The sequence below is a fragment of the Scomber japonicus genome, chromosome 5 (genome assembly GCF_027409825.1).
Source record: "Scomber japonicus isolate fScoJap1 chromosome 5, fScoJap1.pri, whole genome shotgun sequence".
NCBI lineage: Eukaryota > Metazoa > Chordata > Actinopteri > Scombriformes > Scombridae > Scomber > Scomber japonicus.
The window spans coordinates 31,084,096-31,106,854 of record NC_070582.1 but is presented as its reverse complement, the minus strand read 5'-3'; the positions used below and the strand labels follow the sequence as shown (position 1 = coordinate 31,106,854).

Genomic DNA, 22,759 nt, shown 5'->3' with positions numbered 1-22,759 from the left:
GTCAATTACTATATAAGTCCTTTAGTCCATTCAAAGCACCTTATTATAGCCTAATAATACTGTAATACTTCATTAAATCTCTAACACACAAAGTTATATTGTAAAAATTCACAGTAAACCATATCTGATTATTAAAATTAACAGTGTTAATTTTAAGAATGATTTATATGTAGGAACTGCATTGGCAAAATTAAGTATGTGTAGTGGAGTAGTAGTACAGTAGTACTTGAGTAAATTAACCAGCATCTCTATTGGTTCAATCACTAGTAATAGCGCTATCTACCACAGAGGGAACCAACAATAACATTCATTAATGTTAAATGTCACAGATTACTGGATTGATACCAACAAAAAAAAGGTATTGAGGATGTGCCAGAATTATAATGGATGATTTTTGCCATCTGTCAAAGAAAATGTGAATGCTGTCGAGCTTCAAGCAAAAGAAAATGCAGTTATAGTTATAGAGAAATGCTGAGTGAGTAAGAATCTTGTAATAAAACATATCATACTGATTACTGACTGGCAGATAGAGTAGACAGAAGGTATGTTGCAGTGTTACAGGCAGAATATGGGGCAGATAAGGAGGTGGGGGTAGACTGTGAGATGGAATAAGAGACAGGAGACATATGCTCTGACTGCAAATCAGCTTAGTTCCTCAAACAAACTCCCATAACCCCGCTCTACTCCTCCTTCTGCCTGTCTATCTCTCTCTCTCTCTCCTGTCCTGACCCTTCTCCTTTCTTCTATTGTTCACTGTGGCACATCCCTCCATCCTTCATCCTCTGTCACCCCCTCGAAGACACCCAGCATCTCCCAGACTGAGCACTCCGGATTAAATTGGAGGAACACGTCTACATACACCGTCTGATGATAATATAGCAGCTCTGCCCTCATCATCCTCCTCTTCATCTTCCTTGAGTTTCCTGAGTATACAAACCCAACCAGGAAACACTCGATTCTCAAAAACAGACACGATTTTGCTAGTTTGACAGCACGCACAGAGTGTATTAAATCTAAAGACAACATCTGACCTGAGCTGTAATAATCAACTAAAGAGGGTAGTTCAATCTTGTTTCCCCTTCACCTGCAAAAACGGTTGAAAAATGAGGTCATTTACTTCCGATGATGATCTGGATGAAGTTAGTGCCCTAACTCATCAGCCGAAATTTCTTGACATTGATTCAGATGGTACAAAATTCAGCTGTGAGGCTTTTAACTGGATCAAATGAGAGTGTATCACCTTTGTTCTAGTTAACCACGACTGACTGAAGATTTCATTGTTAATTTTTATAGCCTTTCATGATCTTGCAGCTACATTTAACCACACTTAACCCCTCATGTACCACCATATGACCTCAAATTACATTTTCCCGGATCTGGAACTAGGTCATTGCAGTAAAGCACGGAGTAACACACTGTAGTACATTGTAGTAAAGGTTTAAAAACCTCTTAGAGGTTGATGTAGGAAGAAGTGTCTATTTAACAAGACACTGGTTTGAAGAGGAAGGAATTTATGTTTGGATTTTTTTAAGAGCATCATGAGTTGTAGGTCTAAAAACCTTAAGTTTGTCCTGATGTTGGTGCTTGAGGTAAGGTCATCAGATATTGAAAATGAGAAAGGTTCATCCTCTGGAACATGACTGTGGTCAGAGGTTTCATGATAATCTGTCCTCTAGATTGTGTTATTTTTTGTGTACAAAGGAAAGCAATAATCATAATGATTTGGCCTAAGGTGACCATGAATAAAGCCTAAGCCTAACTGACAGTGTTTTTTTTTTGTTTTTTTGTTTTTTTTACATCCAATCCTTTGCTTTCTACAATGTATGCATAGGAACTTCGGTATGGTTAAGGTTCAGGAAAGATTGTGGTTATGGCAAACGCATTATGGTTAAGGTATGGTTAGGCTTAGTCAACCTAGGAGCTTGGTTCAAGTTACCGAAAAGGCAAACAATAAACACAAGTCTGTGATTGGATGCAAACCCCAGACTCCTGCATGAAAGTCGAACTCATGCATCCACAACCCCGACCTCCATACCCTTATTTTCTGCTTCATTACATCCCAGGAACACTATACTTCCTGCGCTGGCACTGGATGTTGGCATTAGACTAAAATCATGAGGTATGGAATTTATGTCCTAATTGACACTGTCATCCCCATTCAGAATGACACTTCAGGCTGCGTGGACTTCTTTATATGTCATGTGCATGTTATGCTTTTTCTTATCTATCTCAACATAATCATTACTAACCTGCTCTAACAGCCTACATGGGTCTCATATCTTTACCTTTAAGACATGTTTTAATGCTTTTATTCATCGTGTAATGTGAAAACGTCAGATTTCTACACTGTCGAAGAAATGCAACTTGAGAGTCCTGGTATTAGATCATTTTGAAAAACCTAGCACACCACGGAGCATCACTCCTGCAGGCTGCTGACAGCGCTGTCAGTCGAGAAGTCAGTCCCCCAGGACGGCAGTTGCATGCGGTTAAAAGCTGTTTAGTCGACTTTGCTTTCTTTCAGCACTGGAGCAGTGAAACAGAAACAAGTTGTGCGCTGTTCTGCATCATGTTGTCCTCACTTTCACTGTTGCCATCAGTTATGTATTATGTAATTCTTAGACAAGACTATTTGTAAAGTTTACAGGCTGTCATGCTGTTATCCTGTATTACTCTGCTTACAATGAGGCGGCTAAAACAAGGCAGACTGACAAAATGTTTCTCAACTAATGATTCAAATAATAACTGCAACATGTTTCAGCTTTTTAGAGAGACCGATGAACCAAAAACTCTACAAAAAGCTTTATGACAAAATACAATGAGCAACAAAAGTCAGAGGATCGCAATCAGTGGCCTTTATTACAGTAGTGGAGCATACAAATCCTTAATAAACCAGAACAAATAGATAATTAAGATATGAAAATCAACTATGTGACTAACGAGAACACAGGGAGATAGAACTGATTTGGGATGTGTGTGCTCTCAGGTTGAGCAGACTTCCCCAGGTCTCTCAATCATCAGCTCTCTCCTCACCTGGCCCTCTCTCCCTCTTGACTTTCAGCTGTCTCTCCCGATTGCTGGCTTGCCAACAGACATTTGGCATCCTGCACCTTCCCATCAATTATGAGTTAGGCAGAGTTGCTGCCTTGCTTCTCTGAATCACAGCACTAAATTCCCTTTTTCCCAGTTTTTTCGGTGTCCTCCAGTGACCTGAGCTGTAAGAGCTATCTTTTCTTTTATCTCTTAACCTCCCTCTCTCTTTCTCTTTCCCTCTCTCTAAAACACACACACACTCTCTCTCTCTCTCTCTCTCTCTTGCTTTCTGTGTCTTCATACCACCCCTGACTTCTATGTCTGTATCCGGCCCCCTCTCACTTGGTGCGAGTGGCTATATTTAGCAGGAGGCATTAAAATATCATCATGCAAAGTCGAAGCCCAGAAAAGATCCAGTGGTCAGCTCACGTGGACTTGGTGTGCCACCTATAACCCTCACCTGCTCCACACAAACTCACGCACAGTACACCTACAGTACAGTATGTACCTGACCTCACTGTAGTGTTTAATATACAGATAAATATAGGATGATGGTATATTCATAACAAAAACATTATGGATGTCAGACTTTAAAAAAGAAACTATATATAAAAAGTGTAATGAGAAATAAAACAAAATAGGTTTTTGTGCATTTCCAGTGGTGGAAAGTAACTAAGTACACTTACTAAAGTACTGTGCTTAAGTGCAATTTCAAGGTTCTTGTACTTTGCTTGAGTATATTTTCATTTGATGCTACTTACTTCCACTTCACCTAGTTAACTGTATATAAAGTAGTATAAACTAGCTAACTGTATATAAAGTAGTGTAAACTAGCTAACTGTATATAAAGTAGTATAAACTAGCTAACTGTATATAAAGTAGTGTAAACTAGCTAACTGTATATAAAGTAATGTAAACTAGCTAACTGTATATAAAGTAGTGTAAACTAGCTAACTGTATATAAAGTGGTGTAAACTAGCTCCACCTCCAGCAGCTACAACAGTAACATGCTGCTCTAACACTGATGCTTCACTATTAATAATCTAATGATGTCATATATAATAATATATCACTACTTTTACTGTAATACTGTATACTACATCACTTATAATACTGCAGTACTTTTACTGTAATACTGCATACTACATCACTCATAATACTGCAGTACTTTTACTTTAATACTGCATACTACATCACTCATAATACTGCACTACTTTTACTGTAATACTGCATACTACATCACTCATAATACTGCAGTACTTTTACTGTAATACTGCATACTACATCACTCATAATACTGCAGTACTTTTACTGTAATACTGCATACTACATCACTCATAATACTGCAGTACTTTTACTGTAATTCTGCATAATACATCACTCATTATACTACAGTACTAGTGGTTAATGCTTATTTACTTTTACTGTAGGGGCATCTTTCCTACAGGAGTTTTACTTGTAATGGAGTATTTTTTACATTGTTGTATGGGTACTTTTAGTATCTGGGTAAATCTGTGTGTTTCTTTCCATTATTGATTGTGTTGTATGTAGTGCGTTTCTCCTGCCAAATGTGCTTCACTGATGTGCAGTGGGTTGCTTGTAGTCACCCTGTGCCAAAAGAAAAATGCCCATCTCAATTTCCCAAAGCCTAAGATAACATATTCAAAAATGTTGTTTTATTCCAGCAGTTCTTTACTTTTTTTTCTTTTCTTTTTTTTAATGTAGCCCACACGTATAATGGCTGTAGTTATTCACAAAAAGCTGAAGAAAATAGTTTTGATGTTTAAAACTACACTTGGCTGTGATTACAAGCACAAAGCACAAGTGAAATTAAAGAGATACACAAACTGATTTGAGGCCGCTGTATTGATTAAAATAAAGCTGGAACACTTTGTGTAAACGCTGTCTTAGGAGTCAAATAATTACTCAACAAGCCTTTGTGGAAAACAATGGATACCTTAAGGTCTTTCGGCCTCTAAAAATCTGATTTGAGAGAATTTTCATTTTAAAGTCTTTGTTTTTGTGCTACAACCTGTAACAACTAGCCTTCATTTTAGTTTAAAGAGTCACAAGCCAAAAGAGTTGTATCACAAAAGCAACCCTAACCCTAACATGACACATGACATGAGAATATGTATGCAGATGATTGGCCGCTAATAATGACACATTGAGAAAAGTGACCATTCCCAGAAAGTCAGTGTAGTCTGTTAACCGTCTGCATGTATTGTACAAACATTGCAGTATGCATGTGTAACGGCCTTGCTCAGAGATGTGCTGATGTGTGACAGTCAGCGGGCCCAGGTGATTGACAATAGACCCCTGAGCATGCTGGGAAATGAGATAAGCTGCAGCTCGGCCCATTTTTGTGGGTCTCAAAAACCCATGAGAACAGAAAGAGAGAGAAAGAGAGAAATTACAGAAAGATTACACAGTGGGACAGAAAGACGGACTCACAGAGTAGAGAGGGACAGAGGGAGAATAGGAGAGAGTAATTTGTTGGAAATAAAGAGTGACAGGACAGACAGAGCTAGAGAGAAAAAAAAGAGAAATTATGGGAGTCTTTCTCCTTTTACCCTCTCTCCACTCGTCCGTTATCAGCCATCAGGGTACTCTATCACCCTGGATCCCATCTTCCTTAAGACAGTTTCACTCTCCTCTTTCTGTCTCTGTCACTCAATCTTCTTCTCCCCCCACTGTCTGAATTCAGCTGCAGGGTTGAAACTTACATTATTTTTACTGCACTGGCCTTGTGGGCCCAGTTGACAGCTATTTGTGGAGCTGTAAGATTACCTCCCTTCCCTTTCTGCTTCGAACAACTTTACATGATTTATTCTGTGTGGTTACATTATTGTAATAATCGGAAATGCATCAACACTATACCCACTCTGCATACAGTATGAAACACAGACTTCTACAAGGTGACCTTCTGGCTCCAGATCAGACGTACATGTGCACAGTCTTGAGTCCAACAAGTAACCTGTCAATCAAGGAGTTGCTAGGGGCAATGAACAGACATGTTTGCTGTCAATCACCTGTCTCCATGGAGGCAACCAGGAACACCATCCCAGGCCATAATTAAAACAGCAGCCGGTTCAAGGAAATAAACAGCTGACTGGAAGGTAGACAGTGTGTCTGCGATGCAGTATTACTGAGTCATTTCCTTGCTCCTTATGTACATCTCTATTTCTATTTCATTAACCTCCCTGAGTACCACTATGGACACAGAGTAATAATAAACCTGATGAATGATGTACGGGTGTCATACCTCCTTTCATCCTTCCAAGTCTTAAGAGTGGTGAGGTCAGTTGGTTTCTCAAAACATCTCATTTAATGCAATAGTTAGTAGACACAAAAATGTAAAACAACAGTTGATTATAGCCTTTGTAGCCTAAACTTGACTAAATTGTAACAGTTATTTTAAGGTCAGAGCTCAGAGCCCAATGTCTTCAGATAGATAGGGCGGCTGTGGCTCAGGAGGTAGAGTGGAAGATTGGCGGTTCGATTCCCGGCTCGTCCAGTCCACATGTCGATGTGTCCTTGGGCAAGACACTTAACCCCAAATTGCTCCCGTTGCTGCGCCAACGGTGTATGAATGAGAATGAATGGTTAAATTCCCCCTGATGAGCAGGTTGGCACCCTGTGTGGTAGCCCCTGCCATCAGTGTATGAATGTGTGTGAATGGGTGAATGAGATGTGATGTAAAGCGCTTTGAGTGGTCGTAAAGACTAGAAAGGCGCTATATAAGTACAGTCCATTTACCATTTACCATAGATTGTTTTGTCTAACCAACAGGCTTAGACATTCAAATTACAATTATATATAACAAAGAATAACAGCAAATCATCACATTTCTAAAGCTGGAACCAAGAAACTGTAGATGGATTCAGCCATAAAAAGAACACACCACTCATTTGACTATCCCTTAACTGTCCGTTGACGAGGACATGGACACATCTTTCTTTCTCTAAATGCGAACAACTTGTGTTTATATTTACGCTTGTAAAACTAGCATAAAATGAAGAAAATGAGACACTGCCATGTTGCAAGTAAACTCCTTGGTAAACATAAAATATACAACAGAAATAACATTTCTAATTACTAAGAGGGCCTACTTTTTCCCTTTTACCACAGAAGGTGACATGCTATTTAATGTTGGATGGTAAATTGTGCAAATATTACAGTGCAGTGGCTTAATAAAGGATTGCTTAATCACAAAATACATTTGTCTACATTTGCTAAACTTTACAAGCTACAATGCGTTATATTATTACTTAGAAGAAATGTTAGGATGAAGGATAACAGCCAGACACACAATGATTTACCCAGAACACTCACATGATTTTGTTATCTCATTACTCATTGGTTGACCAATTTGACAAATTCTCAAGTTTGCTGTATTCCTTTTACGATCCACTGCATCTAATAGTATCTTAGTATCATTCCCCAAAAACATGAAATGTACTAAGAAGTAATAGATTAGCGGTCATGAAATTGAATCAGTGAACTGGTGGTTGAGGAGAAAAGAGAGTGGGCCCTGGTGGACAGACAGTGAGGGATGAGCTAACAGAGCAACACAGCAGCGCTTACACAGACGATCAATAAAAGCAAAATAAAAGAGCCTGACGTGCGTGGCTCCCACAGACCTGCACTGGCACACCATGGCCTTTTATATACCACATGGGACCTCATGCAACCAAGCTGAGCATTGATCATTAAGGTTATTGATGGTAAACTTCATTGCATGTGTATAAGGACACACTAAATGTAATTTAAAGATGCTGCTCCACCTTTTCTACTTCACGTTCTAAAATTAAACCTCCGGTTTCTGAACACAATTGTTCAGCTTGTAAGATGTGTTTAAAGCAGAAGGGTCAGCTTATTACAGTTATTCTACTTTTTTTGGCAGTCATCCAATCTGATTAATTTGAAAAATTATATCGAATAAAACTATAAAGCTTAGAGCGTTGCATGTCATAAATTCCTATCTGGAATATGCAATTATTTGCTCGATGAAGTTAACTGTAGATCAGTATTGAGAAGACTACAGCAGTTCCTGGAAACTCTTGCATTCAAATCGACTGCTGTGTTTTCTTCGAATAGTTCTTCTCAGACTCCTGGCCAAAAATGTAGTAGCAGTACTAGAACTTCTTGTGTGGATTTTATCTTGGAATTGTCACTCATTGCTATAGTATTTTACAATTGATCTTCGTGATAAAGCCACAATTTTGGTAGGTGGCACTCAGCCATGATGTGTAAAACTGTTCATACAGTTGTTCTAACAGATCATTTCTTGTATGTTAAAGCCAACAATGGATTTTCTTATAAAGTGTTTCTTGCATGTTCACAAGGTACCAACATGATACTATTTTTTTGTCCTCTTCATTCTAAACTAATTGAGTATTGACTTTGTGATCCCTTTGTTATTTTAACCAGGGTAATACAATTACTCTGTTAGCATTCAACAACAACAGATAAGATTTTGATATTTTAGTGGATGCTGGATTCATGGGAGCTGTAGTTGGTAATTACTGATAAATTATTGTTTTTTGCCCAATAAATATGACAATGTGCTCAAATTTTGCAGTCCTATACAGTAGTTGATATCAATTAATCTTTTAACATCTGTGATATAGCTCTACTCAAACTACTCTACCTGAAAGCTAACGTTAGAACTACAGAAGCTACTTTCGTTAGCTTAGGGAGAGGCTACTTCTAACATTCACTTAGAGCAGAACTAGTTCCCTGTTAAGAGGCAAAATGGTTATGTATTGACAAGAAAATGTGGTGAAATTGGTGTAACGTCATGTTCACACCTGAAGTTCAGTTTATTTGATCTAGATATAGGAAAAATGACATATTGTTGCCTTTTAGTTCTGGTCATGCTAACACTGATTTACTAGATTACAAACAAACAGGGAACTGTACACGAAGAGCCATGATGAAACAGAAGTTTGAGTGTCTTTAGCTTTGGTAATGTGACGCATGACTGAGTAAAATGGTATGTGAGGGTGGAATTTAATTATGAGACATTGAAATTAAATCCTACAGATGGGATTGGATCACTCAAAAGTGGCTGGAGTTTAGCTAATACAGCACAATATGGAGCTATATAAAGATATGGAGCTGAAGAGGGCTGTTGGCCTCCACACACACTTCCTCACCAGTGTTGTTAGACCAGGAGGAGGGGGGCGAGGGTGAAATTAATAAATCAGATTTAAACCACAGGCTTTGGAAATGTAAATGAGTTTTTGCCAGTTGAAATCCAAACACACACCTCCTACTAAGATACTGCTTTTCCACTCCTTTTCCATGAGCTAAGGTTAAGCGTGGTTTTATATGGTGAGAGTCACCCAAAATTACATTTGATTTAGACACATTTATGTAACTGCCCCCAAGTTTAAAATGAATCATTAAGAATATTTTTACATTTTACAGGATTAATGACGAACACAGGGACACCAGAGAGAACCTGAAAAATGTATGACTGTGTCTTCAAGTCATATGGTTACAAAGATACACTGAGAAAACTCTGACTGACAGGAAGTCACGCAGCACTTTACTGTGCCTTTTTTACAGTGTGTGCCTGTTTGCTTGTTGTTGCTAATGTCATAAAGCACAGCAGAAATAAGAATTGATTATGAACATTATCAGCCAAAACTGCAACAAGATATGCTTCTCAGGCACTCACAGTCTGGTTGTGTAATCTGCACCAGAATTTGATTGACAGCTTTCACACCAGAATAGTGGTTAATGCTATCTCTGTTAGAGGCTGTACTTTACGCTGTAATTTTGGCTCCATGCACAGACCTGTAGTTTACTGCTCCAGTGAAGTGAAATCAAATGTGAAAAGAAAAAAAAAATACAGACATAAGAGCCTCAGATGGGACCAGTAACATCTTGTGAAACTAAAGCGGTCACATATTTCAGCGAGTGCTGATGCCACTGGGCCTCAGTTGTGTTTGTATTTCCAAAAATGCTTGACTGAATATTTCAGGTTGTGTAAACGCAATCTATGAATTTTTATGACTTTCCTCATTTCCCTTTTTCATATTTACTAGTTTTTAAAGGACGATCTTGACAACAGGCGCCAGTCTGTAGAAACATCCACCTACCCATGAATATTTATTAGCTCAGAATTTCTCGCAGAAACGGTAACCTTGGCACCATATTGGGAAGACCCAATGAATAGGAATAAAAGTACATAATCTTGAAAAACCAGTGCCAAAATCAGTTCATTATTTACCTTAGTGCCCAGCTTTCCCCTCCAATTAACAACAAGCTTCCTGTCATGGGAAAGAAATAGACAGAGACGATGCTCACCGTTGTAGGAGAGGCGAGGCTTGCTTAGACACATGATGAAGTGAACTTCCATTTCATTGGACGCCACAGACTTGGAGCAGACAGGACACTTGAATCCTAAGAAGAACATCAGAAAAGAAAGGTCAATATTCAACAAACTTATGCAATAAACATCATCATGAACACCTTTAAATGCGCAGTATTTAGGATTAAGTGGCTAACTGAATGATGCCACTTATTTCTACACATTACACCTTTAACCCATCATTACAAAGTACATTTCATGAAAGGGTGTAACTGTACATAAAGAGTACTTGAAGGAAAAGCTCAAAAATTAGTTTCAAATTTGAATGACGATACACATTTATCCTCTTAGGTGATGATCTTAAGTCCAGGAGCCCTGATGATAAATTACCCATCAACAGAATTAAGTGCTGCTGGGCTCCTGGATACCATCTGATGTTAAAATGTGACAAAGTAGGCGTGGATGCTGTGCCACATATCTCTGTCATAAGAAAGCACAGAGCAACCCGGACCACACAGTCTACTTGGAGCATCAAGCACAATGATGTTCAGGTCAAATGTTGAAATGCAAGGCTATTTAATGATAGTGATATTTAATACTTCTTTATTGCCCTTTAAAAATAGGTCCACCTTGGCCATAACAGATTTTTAAAATCTATCATGAAGCTGAAATCTAAAGACAAATAGTCAGTGTCAGAGGTACTTGGAGGCATTCAATCATGTTACACTACTCATTTTCCTTTTATTCTGGAAAAGCTATTGAACCTGAAGGAATTGGAGCTGCTGCATTTCATACAAGGAAACGTTAAGTGAAGCAGGATAAAGGTGTTATATTCATCTAAAGGTCAGCACAATGATTGGAGATAAATACTATGTCAACACAGTAAAATGAAACAAGCCAGTGTGACAAGGAACGACTTGTGAATGGAAATCACTGCCTTCCAATGAAGTGTGTACATGCTTGTAGATCTGAGTGTTTGTGTTGTCCTTTTTACAGCTAGTGTGCTAGGTTGTGCAGCATATTCCACATGTTCACTTAAAGCAATAGCTATTCTTGGCACATCCAAACTTTAAATGGGTTTGGGTTTCCAAGTTGGTCTCAAAGGTTGTCACAGACAGCAATACATGCCAGCAGTCGCATGTAGATTTGTTGTTGGGACAATAAACTAACAGGACGTAGAAACCCACTCGATTTGGGCGACTGAAACCTCATGATGGCTAGACTGAACCTTAATGTTTGTTCAGGTTGTACATGAATGGATGCAACTTGATCAAACATTTAGAACTTATACCAAACCTGAGGCCAAGACAAGAAGACACAGGACAAAAACCTAAAGGAAAATAACACAAAGAACTCATGCACAGTTGCACAGCACACGCATATTCACTATATACATTGCTAGCTACAACTAACATCTGTATAGTTCATTTATTGGCTGTTTGAGGTGATTAAGCAAAGACTGCAAAAAAAAAAAAAGTTTCCCAAATTACACCTAGTGAAAATTGGTACACTAACAATCATCTTTTGTTATCATCTAACAAAAGTAGTTATCGTGACAGGTTTAAGACCAGACGATCATCAAACCGTCATTGCTATCTCTAGATTGCCATTGTATTAAAACAAACTCTGGACCTATCTTTTCTCTGTTCCCCTAAGTGAACATCTGTCGTCTTCAATATGACAAATACCTTTCTTTGATAAATGTTTGAACGTTAACTGGGTTCCTGTACTTGTTTTTCAGAGCATTCTTGCTTGTTTACCCACTTTGATCCTCTCTCACACATTTACACACACACACACTACAGTATCTCTCCTGTTTCTTTTATAATGCCAGAGCCTTCTCACTCGTCCCCTCCTGTGCTGTTTGGATAGGACCCATTAGGCCTAACTATATTAGTTTAACACATAACAGATAATTAGATCAGCTACTGGGCCACATGAGCCGAGTTTGCACACAGCTGAAAACAGACACAACTGCTCTGTGATAAAAAGAAGACTTCTGATCAAAACAGCAGCAATCTTTCACTGTAAACAGAGGGATGAGATAGATTGTGATGTGTTTTAGCTGCTTTTAGTCGTGCTTGCTGTGACCCTATTACTTAAGCTTACCAAGCTTACTGTATGTTTAGTCACTATGCAAATCAAGTTTGGGTACAAGCAACACCAAAAAAACCACACTGTGCAAGCAAGCTTCATCATGCAAATTCTTTTTTAAAACCTTAATCCACTGATGCCCTCATACACTAAAGTGCCTTTTATCACAGCCTTTTTGTTTTCACTGATTTGATTAAAGATTTTAAGGTCGATTATGTTCTCTGGTGACAATGCCACAGTTTTGTTGTGATTATAGCATCCATTCTGAAAATGTTCTCCAATCATGTGCTGCTGCAATGAGATTATTTACATTTATATGACCAGTGGCTTTGCCTAGGTGTTTTCTATGTGAGCAGTTTTAGCTTTTTGAACATTTTACATTTTGAAGTTGTATCTCTTTAGGGATTTTTTTTTTCATTTCTATTATTTTTCTGAAGGGATGTTTTCAGAAGTTTTTCTTTTTCTGCATGGTGTTGGGCACTCCTGTCAGTATTAGATAGGTCTGTTAGTTTGTTTTGTCCTGTTCATTGCCTTTTTCTCTTTGCTTTTCTTTTTTCTTTTTTCCTTGTCCTTTGAGTTCCTTATACACATCAAGGGCTTGTATAAAGAAATTCATTTGAACTTTAAGGAGCACTGCAGGGATTTTGTTTGTACTTCAATCAGAGTTAAGTTAAAAGACCTGTGAGAAACAGAGGCCATGATATCCTGACTTCAAGTCCTTATACAGTACTATATGGTAAACTTTTAAAAAAAGTATCCTACATTTCCCACAATGCACTATATCTAGTTAGACTACTGGTTCCAAACCTTAACAGAGCATAATATCTATCTTGTGATTCTACTTCAAAATTACATCCTTACAGTGTGGAAAGAGTTTAGATAATTTTGACAGAAGAGTAAATGTTTCACTTTCAATTCATTTTTTACAGGCTTTCCTTAATCAGTGTCTTACTATGATAAGGTCCTATATGAACACACAAGTTTCAGCCAAAGTAAGAACAGGTCAAGTGCCCTCGAGTGAAATGACCAACATTTTAGGTGCTCTTCTCACTGGTTTGAGGGAGAATCAGTGATGTCACATATGTCTATGCACCAATCAGGATTTAACAAGACTTGAATTAAATGTTATGACAGCTGTGGGTTTGTTTGCTTATGTTGTCAGACCGCTGTCAATCAAATCTGGTTAAACCACACCCACACCGTTTTTTGAAAGGGAGGGAAAAAATATATTTTTTAGTTGTAAGTGCTGCAAACCTGTTGAGTGTTACCTGTGTGCTGCTAACACCATGATCCATGCACTTAAACGTCTGTGTAGTTGTAACCACAATCAGGTGTTTGTAATGTTTTGCACAGCACTTAAATAAAATAGGGGGAAAAAAACCCTGACATGTAGTCCTGTGACAATTTGTTAGATTACACACACTCAAACAAATTCACTATACACAGACCCCCCCAACCCCCCCTCCTCACACATGGCAGCTGACCCACTTTTCCCTTGGCTGCTATTTTCAGATGCTCCATAGGGACGACCACAGAGAGAGACGGAGGAAATGAGTGAAAAAGAGGTGCAGTAGGAAGGTGAGAGAGTTCAGGCATTCGAGGAGAAATGAAGGGTTATGATACATGGTCCAGCAGGACTCTAGCTGTGAAGGCAGGGAGGTGTGGATGTAAGTGTGTGTGTGTGTGTGTGTGTGTGTGTGTGTGTGTGTGCAGGTTTGCCTTCAACCCAGCCAAGCACCACAAATCCTTGAAGACATTTCATATTCAAGGAGCGCATAAGGTCAGATCAGGACAAAAATAAATCATAGGACTGGATCATAAATTAATTATAGTGGTGCCTGTGTGAGAGTGTGTGCACGTGAGTGTTGTGAGAGCGCACAAGGCATGTGCGTTTGAGCAACCTGTGCCAGTAATCCTGCACTGTATACTCAGAGGATTTGGTTTATGTCAAATTGGCACATTTTCTCTCAAATATTTTTCTTGACTGTCATCACTGTGGACTGCAGGTGATGTCGGTAAACACTCCTGCTCACTCACTGAGATGCGCTTTAGACCAAATAACACTGAAAAGACCAGTGAGTCCAGCTCTCTCAGGACTGATGAGTGCTGAGAAGACAGTTTAGATTTCAATCTCAGATTGTGATATTTGTATCCAGTGTTTAGAAGAGTCAATAATTCAGTTTGGGCATTTACAGTTTGGTCATATTTGAGGATGTATTAATAATAAGGATACTTTTTTGTGCTGCTTCATCATTTAGGCAAGTAAATGAGAGTACTTTTACATAACAAAGATTGCCTCATATAGTTAAAGTTATATTCAAATTAAAAACAAGAATGGCACAGATACTAACAGATCTACTAAACAACAGTGCGCTAAAATTAAATGAGACTGAAACACTAAAATTAAAGTCGGCTGAATTCCATTTAGCTTCTTAAGTTTCAGGGTCCCGATATTGCACGTTGACTCACTTTTACACCAACATGGTTTACTGGGACCCTTGAACAGAGGCATTTGTTAATGTTATTAGTAACACTTGTGCTTTTCCTACTGTGACAAGTCAGGTGCTGGAGTCAGGATGTGTTTAGCCTAGCTAAGCATGACTGGAGGCAGTGGTTAACAGCTATCCAGTTAGCCAGTTCTATCCATGGCACTAAAATAGAGCTGCCTCTAAAACTCACCAGTTAACATATTGAATCTCATTTGTTTAAACCATACATGAACAGAAATGTAAAGACAACAAATCCTGAGATTTTCCTTTGCTTTAAAGGACACATCTAATTCTAAATAAACAAAACATCCATCTACTTCAATTAGGAAAGACACATCAAGTGAACAATTAAGATGTTTAATAGAATCAGGAGAATCTTGTGATGGTCTCATCTGTTAGATCAGTTTAAAGAGCTCAAATTAGTCCAATTAGCCAAATCTGTCCTGTGCAGCATCTGGTGGTGGAAGAGACGAGGACAAATGTAATGAATGTGATAACCTGACAATGTTAATATAAAGGAAGAAAGTCTGCGTTTGTAGGTACCTCAATACCAAAGCAGCTCCTGACTGAGGATATTTGGAGACAGCTGTTATAAATGTGTCTTGTCATTTGCCTGTATGAGCATGTAACCTTTATAAAGAAGATCTGAAAAGGCACACGAGGAATTTTACCCCAGGCCGCTGGCCCTAAACACAGAACTGATGACTGTTGCAACTACAACACTTAACGAAACTTTTTAGCCTTTTAACAATTTTCACAACATGTTATATAAGGAGTCATTTCCATCAGGCTTTTATTCTTGTCACAGTGTTAAAGCATCTGAAACAGATTTCAGACCATCATGGGACAGTCAAACTCTGCATTGAAACCCAGGCTAATGGATTTAAGGTTAGTAGCAATTCAAAGCTGAGATCTAGCTTTGTAAATGTTGTCAGCCTCTCCAGCGGTGAGGGGTTCTTTAATTTTCCTTTTATTGTTTATCTTTTGTTTCCCTGCCACTTCTTAGCTGTCTACCAATATTTCTTTTCTTGTTTCAGTTCATTTTCTTGCCAGTTTATTCTTCCTCATTATCTCCAACAATGTCTGAACAAGTTATACATTTGTACTGCCTTTCTCTTGCAATACATAGAGTTTATCTATAGATAAGATGTACAGTTTGACTCCATGCTCATTATGTGTATGTGTGTGGCCCACCCTGCCTATCCTGTGTACTGTGTAACTGATAAAACAAACAACCCAACCAACATTTCCTGCGGTAGCGAGAATTTAAAAAAATGCCCCTTTGACTCCAACTTTTAGTGCTACACAAAACTGTTCTGGAGCTCATAGCTATTCAAACTTAGCCAAGTCACAATATAAGCCTAGATGAACATTTACGAGTCGCGAAATGATAAAGCACACAAAGTAGTGGGTAAATATTAGTTTTTACTAGATATTTACAGCTGCTGACTGCCAGGAGTAAATGTCACACAGCTTAACCGAACAAAGACAAAACTAACATTAGCTTGCGCATTCATGACCCGTTAAGACTGAATACAAAATGTGGTTGACAAGTCTAACGTGACACTGAATAAAATGTCATATGTCATGCCATATGTCATGCTAATACTGTTTCACTAAATTAGCTAGGTTAGCATAATCTGATATTTCCTACTCATGCTAAACTGCATGAGTAGCATTAGCAACTCTGAAACACCTATCTTCATCTATGTATTTATGAATATAACAAAGTTTTGCATTTATAAATGATTTGCTTTAAGTTTTATCTATCAATTGGTTTCCTAAAACTGTTCGTTTTTGGGAAGTTACATTATTTTACAGTGCCTTTAAGCTAACGATGCTATAAATATTTTAGCATTCTAGTACAAATAGCTGGTGCTGGTGATTATACTCATACTAATTTACCTTCTGTACGCATTCAGTGATAGGGAAACTGGAACGGCTTTTAGGTAAGGAAATCATTTACAAATAATGAATATTATATTCAGACATTTTTTTAAAAAGCATCTCATTCATTTTCATTAGTTTTTTGTAGTGGCTGCAGGGGTTGCATACATTTCCTTTTCTGCATTTAGAGCACACACTTGAACTAAAATAAATGCTGTGTTATCCTGTTTTTTGACAACACTGTGATGTTTTAGTGATGAAAAAACATCAGTGAATCAAAGTTGTACGAGGAAGCAACTCAATGCAGTGGTACAATAATTAACATACAGCAAGCAGCATCGCTCAAAGCTGGATAACGACTCAAAATGCAAGATCAGTTGTTAGACTTCTAGTCTGGATTTTCCTGCAGCTGGTTCATCACTGTGACAATTGCTTCTTACTAAATCATGATTTTTGTCAGGAGGACTGCCACATGATCAGCAGCCATGCTTGATGGGTCACATTTAACCACAGATGACTTTTCATACACTGTAGCCAAATAATGAAATATGAATGAAGTGTAAAGACTAGACTGGAATGCCACAGAGTAGATGCATGTTTTTACCGACGTATAATGATTTCTATGATATTTACGACCAATTAATATCCATACATTTTTATATATTAATGAAATACTGCTTTATTAGTATTTGCCAATTTATTACAAACACTGTTTTAAAGTGTGTGCAGTCACTGAATGAGATGAGTACAAATTACAGTACTTAAGTGGGAAAAAAAGATTTATTTTGGCAGAACATTGTCATCTATCTTTGTTCTTGGATTTTTTTTTTTTTTTTTTTTTTTGCTGCAGCAGATGGATGCTTGAAAACTTCCCTGTCAGACAGACACTGTCACACTTCTGCCTCAAGTGGAAAATATCTGCTCCCTTCAATCACAAAAGAGTTGAGAAATGTTTGAAGAGAAAGTTAGATATTGACTATATCCATTCAAATATCTCACAGCAGAAACAGGCAGTTATCATCATAAGTAATTGAAAACAAAGTTCTGTACTTGTAATGAGTTGTTCTCATATCATGGGTCATAAGCTTATATCAATCAGACGACAGGTGACGTATTGATTCCAATGATAACTAAATAAACCTGTGTGTTCTTTTTTGCAGCAAAGGGATTTCACAGAAAGGGGGAGAAAAATAATTACCCTTGATGCTTTTTTCAGCACAAGTACTTTGCTTTCAACAGAAAAGGGAAGCATCACAAGGGAATAGAAGCACAGATAATAAACTAATGCAAATGATGATTATATAATACAATATAGCCAGTATACAAACAAGTTCTGAGGATTATTAGGTCAGAGGAAGACCGGCTAGCCCACACAGTTCAATACAGGCATCTATGAAATGGAATCTGAGCGTATAAAGCGTGATGTCTAGCCATCAGAGGTGCCCCCCACCCCCAGACGACCAGACCCTCAGACTATCCACCTCTGCTGTACAGTCTGCATTGGACTGAATGCATTGAACAATTGTCCAAGGTATTCACTGACATCTTTAAGTTGTCACTGGCCCAGGATGTTGTCACCATGTGCCTCAAGACCACAACCATCATGCCGGTGCCTAATGAATCCACTTCAGGAAGTCCAAATGATTTCCGCCCAGTAGCACTCATCCCCATAATCACCAATTGCTTTGAGAGACTGGTTCTGCCTCACCTCAAGTCCAGCCTGCTTCCCACACTAGATCACAACCAGTTTGCATATCATGAGGATGCCATATCCATGGGTCTTCACGAAGCCCTGACCCACCTGGACAGTAACAACTCCTACATTCGGCTGTTATTAATTAACATTAACTCCTCATTTAATACAGTGATCTTGGCATCAGCAAATTCCCCTGCAACTGGACTTCCTGACCAACAGACCCCTTCTGTTCGGTTGAACAACCTCACCTTGTCCACTATGACCCTGAACACTGGCATTTCAAAGGGCTGTGTGCTCAGCCCACTCCTCTACTCCCTCTTTACCCATGATAGTGTTCCTGCACATGGCTCCAACACCATTGTCAAGTTCGTAGATGACACCACAGTGGTAGGCCTGATCAGTGTCAACAAACAACGACAAAGCAGTTATCAGGGAGGAGGTCCAGCACCTGGCAGCATAGTGTGCTGACGACAACCTTGCCCTCAACAACAAGAAGACCAAAGAGCTCATTGTGGATTACAGGATGACCAAGGTTGCACTCTCTATTAATTTATTTTCATCTGTATATATGGATTATCTCTTGAGTCTGTAAATATAGACTTGGCAGCACCTTCTTTTTATTATTTGTGTATAATTAATGTTTATATAACCATATATTACATAAACTCTCCCCTCTTAATATTGCCTCTTCAGCATCTTATTCTAGTATTTGCACTTTCTGGTTGCAAAACTGCATTTCATTGGATTTGTACTATGTGCAATAAAAACAAAGCTGAATCTAATCTTATCTAATCTAATGTCATTAATGACCATACCTATAAGCATCTATGTTATTTATGCTCATTTTGTAAGGAATTCATTTCTGTGCATGCTTAGCCCTATTCAGGGTCCCCATATGCATTAAGTGTATGACATCAATCTCAATTTATGCACATGTATAAGACATATTTGGTAGCTATTAACTTCCACCATTACCACTTGGACCATTACGGTCATATTATTGAGTACATAAGTGAAGTCAACTGCTAATGCACACTGATTTGCTAGGAACAGTATGGTGGCAATAGCTGAAATGGGATATCTGTGAACTTCACTATTCTGGGTGACAGTTGCTCCACATGCTAACACTGCTAACAGGATATGCTCTAAGAGTAATAGAAGAGGATGGGTCATTACATTGGGAGACAGCTTTAGCAGACATCTGTAACAGTTGGGTTTGGACTCTGTTTAAACTGTATGATTGCAAAAGCTATTTATGAAATCATGTATTAACTTTTTTTCCCTCTCTCTCTTCTATTACAGTACTATGTGGAGTGTTTCTGCCTTAACGTACATTTGTGTTTCACAACAGGACTTTAAAATGGTGGCATATTGGGTGGAAATCACTGTAAAAACATGTTTTGTGTGGATTATAGAAAACATGAAAATAAAAGATTATTATTCCTCGCATGGTAATAATGTATCTTCAAAATATAATGTATGTGCAGGCAACAAATCTTTTTCTGTACTCGAATTTCAGAATTGAGGAACAAACATAATTTCATACAAGTAGAGCAAAAGGAGACACTCTTCACAGAAGCTCCAATTCAAACCTGCAGTCAATCTCTTTTCCAATCCACCTGTCTGTGGGAGGAATACCCTGAGAGCACATGAGCAAAACACGCACACACCCACGCACACCTTGCATGACTATGCAATAACAACAGTGAGAGAGGCTCAATAGCTAGAGCTGTCACACACTCTGAGCTGAAGTGCTATTAAATGGTCCCATGGAGACGTATTCTTGTCATCCCCTTCACAGACAACACACACACGCACGCACACACACACGCACACTCACACAACACTTCTCAGGCGAGGTCACTCAACTCAATCTCTGGCCAATGCATATTTCATCAACCCTTGGCAGCCCGGCTCAGGCTGAGACCCTGATACAGCTCCCAAATAACCAGTGTCCACTGATGAAGACCTCAAGACTAACAAAGACACTTGTGCCTGGGCAGCGTTGTAAAGTGTCTGTCAGCAGGAAGCGGAGCTACAGATTAACTGTACTGCTACAAGGGATTGGAAATGTTTGCACTGATTGGTACTTTTTGTGCCTGTGCTGCTGAGGGTTATTTGTTACTCTTACCTGAGATTAGAAGACTTACATCAATTTAATCTCCAGGACAAATACATTCAGGATATAATTTAGCACAAAGAAGAGATGAGATGGAAATACACTTTCTCAGTGCCTTCCTAGTCTCAAACATTTATACTGTTGCTTGGTTGGAGTAGGTAGGTTGTGGCTCATGTCAGATTTGTATCCTACACCTGATTCTAACAAAGTTGTATCACGTGTTGCTTGTAAACCACATTTTGAAAATAAGACAAAAGTGAATGAATAAGCTTCAGTTAAAATGACAGGAATAAATAAAAAATAGTGAGATAGAGAAAGCAGAGACATGTCCTTTATTCATTCTTAATTCAGTTTCAGTTCAGGAGGATATAGCTTTATCTCTCCCTTGGGACACGGCTAGTGGGGGGAGCAGAAAGGCCACTCTCACAATTAATGGTATCTTATTCCACTATTACCACTGAGGGCAATACGGTCATCGTCTAGACTACATAACAAGTGAACTCAACTGCTAATACACACTTAATGGTACACTGTGGTAGCATTAGCTTAAATGGGCTACCTGGCAAACTTATTTTGTGCCTCTTCAAACCTTAGATATCACTTTAGCTTGCTGGGTGAAATCCGCTCTGCATGTCAACAATGCTAACGGATGGGTCATAATACTGTCGATAGCTTTAGCAGCACTGTGAAAGTTAAATTCAAACTGTTGTTTTCAGTTTGCCATCATTTTCAACAGAGAGTCTTTTAACAGAACATTATATTTATTAAACATGTATTGTCACTGCATTTTCTGGTAAAAATGTTTGACTTTGAAAATATATCTGCTAGCTTGTTCTTCCTAGTGCTAGCTGCTTTGAAACATTTATTTGACAACACTGACTCATACTGTAAGCGTTTTATAGTATGTGGACTGTTACTACTGTAGTTGACTTCATGTTAGCAAACTAACTTTTGAACTTACAGCAGTTCCATGTTTTTTTTAAAGAAAGTAGTTTGAACACAGACACAAAACTGTACTAATGCTTTCAGGGACTATTGGCATCACTATTGCCTGCTGCTGAAAGACATAGTGATTTTGGAGAAAGGAGATTATGTGTAATTCTAAAGTTGCCGCACAATTGAAATACTTTAAAAAATACATTATCAGCTCATGTATTGAGGTATAATAATATCTAAACTGATTGAAACCACAGGACATGAAAACAATAGTAGACCATTGTTATTTCACTCTGGTTGTGGGAGCTTAGGACAGTTTTTTGGTCAAGGGGTTTTGTAGCATTCTGTCATGTCTTGTTCTGCAATAATTGCTGGCTCACTGTGTTTTCATCCTTTATTTAATTGCTTGTAATTACCCAAAGGTCAGAGTTGTAAAGCTAGTGGCTATTATCACTACTATTGGAGTGTTTTCAATTGCTGTGAAGTATTTGTGTTTGATTACTTGTTGTTTTAAATATACTTTAAGTGACTTTAGGACTGACCTTAGTCTCATTCTCGCACCAAATTAAAAATATGTGAACTGAAAAAACAAACTGCAGATGCTCACAATAGCGAAGCAGCAATGTTTTCTCGCAACACTCAGTTTCAGTGACTAAAACTGTATTATCCAAGTCTTCGCATGTATATTTACTCAATTTTAGTTTTACTGCTGTTGTTTTTTTTATAGTTCTCTTTCAATAAAATTAGATGTAATTTTTAATATGGTTGTGCATTAATGATACAGGAATTTAGGCAGCATTTATCATTCTTGTGTTAAACTTTTAAAGGGACAACATGTGTGTATGTGGGGGTTTTTTTCATTGTGTCACTCCAATTTCAGAACCCAAGCCTTAACTGTAACCAAGTGGTTTTGTTGCCTAATCTTAATCACACTTTACCCATTGTTTGGAATAACCATGACCAAGATTTTGAAAAACGTTGGCATTGAAACTTGGTTCTTGAATGTAACTTGTAATTTCATTCAATTGTGGTCCATTTAAAACTCAGATGTTGTTGCAAGGTTTGAGTTCTGGTATATGAAGATGTATTTTTAAAAGAGGTGGAAAAATGTCACTCAGCAAACACTGACTCGTTCCTTAAGTCACTCACTGATTCTATATCACCAGTCACATAGAACGACACTT

At 38.2% G+C, this 22,759-nt stretch overlaps 1 protein-coding gene across 1 annotated transcript in view; it reads right to left on the bottom strand.

The window, feature by feature from the left end:
- znrf1 (zinc and ring finger 1) overlaps positions 1–22,759 on the bottom strand; it is a 53,818-nt gene that overhangs the window by 5,793 nt on the left and 25,266 nt on the right. The window contains exon 2 of the mRNA XM_053319567.1: positions 10,351–10,446. Coding sequence (XP_053175542.1) covers positions 10,351–10,446 — 96 coding nt within the window. The remainder of the gene's footprint in view (positions 1–10,350; positions 10,447–22,759) is intronic.